The following is a 3314-nucleotide window of genomic DNA, read 5'->3' as shown; positions in this document are numbered from 1 at the left end:
CCTCCATCTTCTCTTGATGCTTTCTGCATCATACAATAATTTGCCCAGTGAATCTTTCAGTAACAAAAGTCGAGGCTTGAATTTTTCTTCAGTTCCCCCAGCTTGAGAAATGCTGAGCATGTTCTTTGCATGTTTTGTTGTAATATTTGGCTTTATCTTCTCGAGCTGATCTTTGAAATTTTCTGTTCAGTTCTTGGACCACCTCATTTACATTAGCTTTAGCATTTTAGGATCTAGGGAATTATTATTATAAGATGTAGTATAGGCATTTTGAAAACAAGGTTTCATAACTAATATTTCAAGAAGTCTTACATCATTTAATTGCTATTTTAATGTCAGGCCTTTTTCTAGTTAGATACAGAGAAGTTGGTTCTTTCAGATGGAACAGTAGGCCTGTCTTGGACTGGTTTTGTAATAAGTGGCCAGTTCACTAGCTGATCATATACCTCCATAGGCCAGTGAGTGTAAAGAACACAAAAGGTAAATGTAAATACAGACTAGGAAGCAAGATGAAATCAGAACTAGAGTTCTAAATCAATGTGAAAATTTACAAGTCCTTTTTTTCCCTTAAATCTCTTTTTAATGGTAGGTACATTTTTCTTTATTTGTATTTTGCTTTGTTGTTGTTGTTAAATGCTGTCGAGTCAGTTCCAACCCATAGCGACCTGTACAGGGTTTCTAAGGAGCAGCTGCTGACCTTGCAGTTGAAATAGACTTTGTAATCCAGCACATTAAGCCACAACATCACATCAGGAACACAAAGTTAAAGCTCTAAAACTATGCTTACCAAACTGAACTTGTAAGATCATATAAAATACTTTTTAAAATACTTTAGAAAAGAATCTCTTAGAGTCTGAAGACTGACTTCTCTTAAGCCTGGGCTTATAGAATAAGTACATTTATGTGAAATATTTTGTTCTGTTCTTTGTGTTTTGTATGCTATCCCATAACATGTTTGTTTTATATAGTCATGTTTTGCCTTATGATTAAGCAAAATTAAAACTTCAAACAATTCTCCATGTTTTCATGTTGACTGTCTTAGTATGACTATCATGATGTTGAGAAATGCAGTTGTAGAAAAAAACAAAACTTGCGTAAGAACGGAGACTAGGGTATACGAAATTTAAGTTGTTGGTTTCTTTTGTTTGTGTGGCTTAGTTATTGACAGCAAATTAATGCAGTATTCAATTCTTTGTGTATTTTCTTTTTAAATGACATACCTTCTAAGATGTTGAAGTGAATCAAAATTAGGGACAATGGTTATGAGTTATGAACATCATATATGTGCACTTATTTTAGAAATGCCTCAAAGCATTGCCAGCTAATGTATGTTTCACACAGGTCTCTAACTTGGAGTTTTATATTTAGAGCATTTGAACAACAATCGGGCTGTTCAGTCCCGATTGGCATGCTGCCCAAAATAACAGAAGAAACCCAGCATCTGACGCTTGCACACTTAGAGTATTTCAGCCTCTGGTATCTAATGTTAACCTTGGAAGCACAATCAAAGGACAACAGAAAGAATTATCAGAATATATGGCTAATGCCGGCTTTGGAAATGTAAGTGGTCCATTTAATATAGTAAAGCTTAAGTATTTTGCATGAGCTGGTGGATTGGTTTTACAAGTCATGACACATACAGGTTTTATATTGTTCGTGTTAAGTGACATCCAGCTGGTTCCAACACATGGCAACTCTATATAGTGTTTCTGAGGAGCAACTGGTTGGTTTGAACTTGCGACCTTTTGGTTAACAATCCAGTGCTTATTCTACAGAGCCACACCAGCACCCCATAGATTATATAGCATGTTAAAAAGGTCTCTGGATGGTGTAAACAGTTTGCATTTGGTTACTAATTGATAGATTGGTGGTTCGAACCCACCTCACAGCAGAGTAGAAGATAGGCCTGACAGTCTGCTTCCTAAAGATTACAGCCGAGAAAACTGTGGCGCTCGGTTCTCTTCTGTAACACGTGGTCACGTTAAAGACACACTATTACATATATTTGTGACAGCTTCAGATAGTTATTCATGAACTGTTTCTAGGTAGACACATCACTTCTACATCTACTATATGCTTGAATCGTTAGTTATTTTCAGTAGGTTAAAATACACATCATGATGTTTTATTTGAAAAATTATTAGTAAGTCTTTTTTTTTTTTTCATCAGGACAACAGTATAAATGAGTCTAGCATAAGATGAATTGTTTACACTTCGCAGAGTGAAAATTAATGAGGATTTACATAGTGTTTGGAGTCCTGGTATGGCGCTGTGGGTTAGTGCGTCGGACTGCAAAGTCAGTTTGAACTGCAATGTCGGTGGTTCAAAATCACCAGCTGCTCTTCGGAAACCCTATACAGGGTCGCTATGGGTCAGAACCAATTCAACGGCAGTCAACAATAACAACATAGTGTTTTAAATGCTAGTATTAAAAAAAGTTTAATAAGTTTTGATACAAATTCAAGTTTTCCAGAGTTGTTGTTGTTTAGTGCTATCTAGTCGGTTCCGACCCATAGCGACCCTGTATAGGGTTTCCGAAGAGCAGCTGGTGAGCTTGAACCACCAACCTTGCAGTTCAAACGGCTTTGCAGTCTGGCGCATTAACCCACAGTGCCACACCAGTAGGCCCATCTTATTTTCTTAATAATATCCATTGTTTACAAGTTACTTGTACAGTTGTAGTTTTATGTATCTTCACATAGCATTTTTTATGTAAAATTTAGTTGTTGCCGTTTCATTTATTTCTTTCTAGAATGAATATTTATGATAATATGACTTTAAGAATACTTAGATTCTTGCCTTAATATTGTTGTCATTAAGTGCTGTTAAGTTGGTTCCAACTCATAATGACCCTGTATAGGGTTTTGAGGAACGACTGGTGGGTTTGAGCTTCCAACTGCTAACTTGTGGTAAGCAGTCCAATACTTACGGCGCCACACCAGGAGTCCACTTCCTTAACATTAGACTTTAACACAGGCAGCAGTACAGTGAAGAAAGTTTAAATGATTGTAGATAGACTATAAAGCTGCAGTTTTGTTAAATATCTATGCCAGCAAGCCTCTGAAATTATATGGTATTTAATAATAGTGCCTGACTGCTTGGAAACACCTAATAATTATTTCTTTGAAGCCATATATTCATAGATGTTTATCATTTTTTCCTTTAAATTTTCTTAATTTTGTTAAAAATGTACGGTGCATACACACCAATCCTACATTTCTACATGTATGATTTAGTGACATTACTTACATTATTCAGGTTGTGCCAACCAATTTAACCTTCCTTTTATGAGTTGTTCCTCATTTGTTAACTTA

At 35.8% G+C, this 3314-nt stretch overlaps 1 protein-coding gene across 1 annotated transcript in view; it reads left to right on the top strand.

The window, feature by feature from the left end:
* Nucleotides 1-3314, top strand: part of DNA2 (DNA replication helicase/nuclease 2) — a 46093-nt gene that overhangs the window by 23608 nt on the left and 19171 nt on the right. Inside the window, exon 9 of the mRNA XM_006835829.1 lies at nt 1369-1560. Within this exon, the coding sequence (XP_006835892.1) occupies nt 1369-1560 (192 nt within the window). The remainder of the gene's footprint in view (nt 1-1368; nt 1561-3314) is intronic.

This window comes from Chrysochloris asiatica, unplaced genomic scaffold (assembly GCF_000296735.1).
Source record: "Chrysochloris asiatica unplaced genomic scaffold, ChrAsi1.0 scaffold00020, whole genome shotgun sequence".
Lineage (NCBI taxonomy): Eukaryota > Metazoa > Chordata > Mammalia > Afrosoricida > Chrysochloridae > Chrysochloris > Chrysochloris asiatica.
The sequence above is the reverse complement of the archived record's forward strand: the minus strand, read 5'-3'. Positions and strand labels throughout refer to the sequence as shown.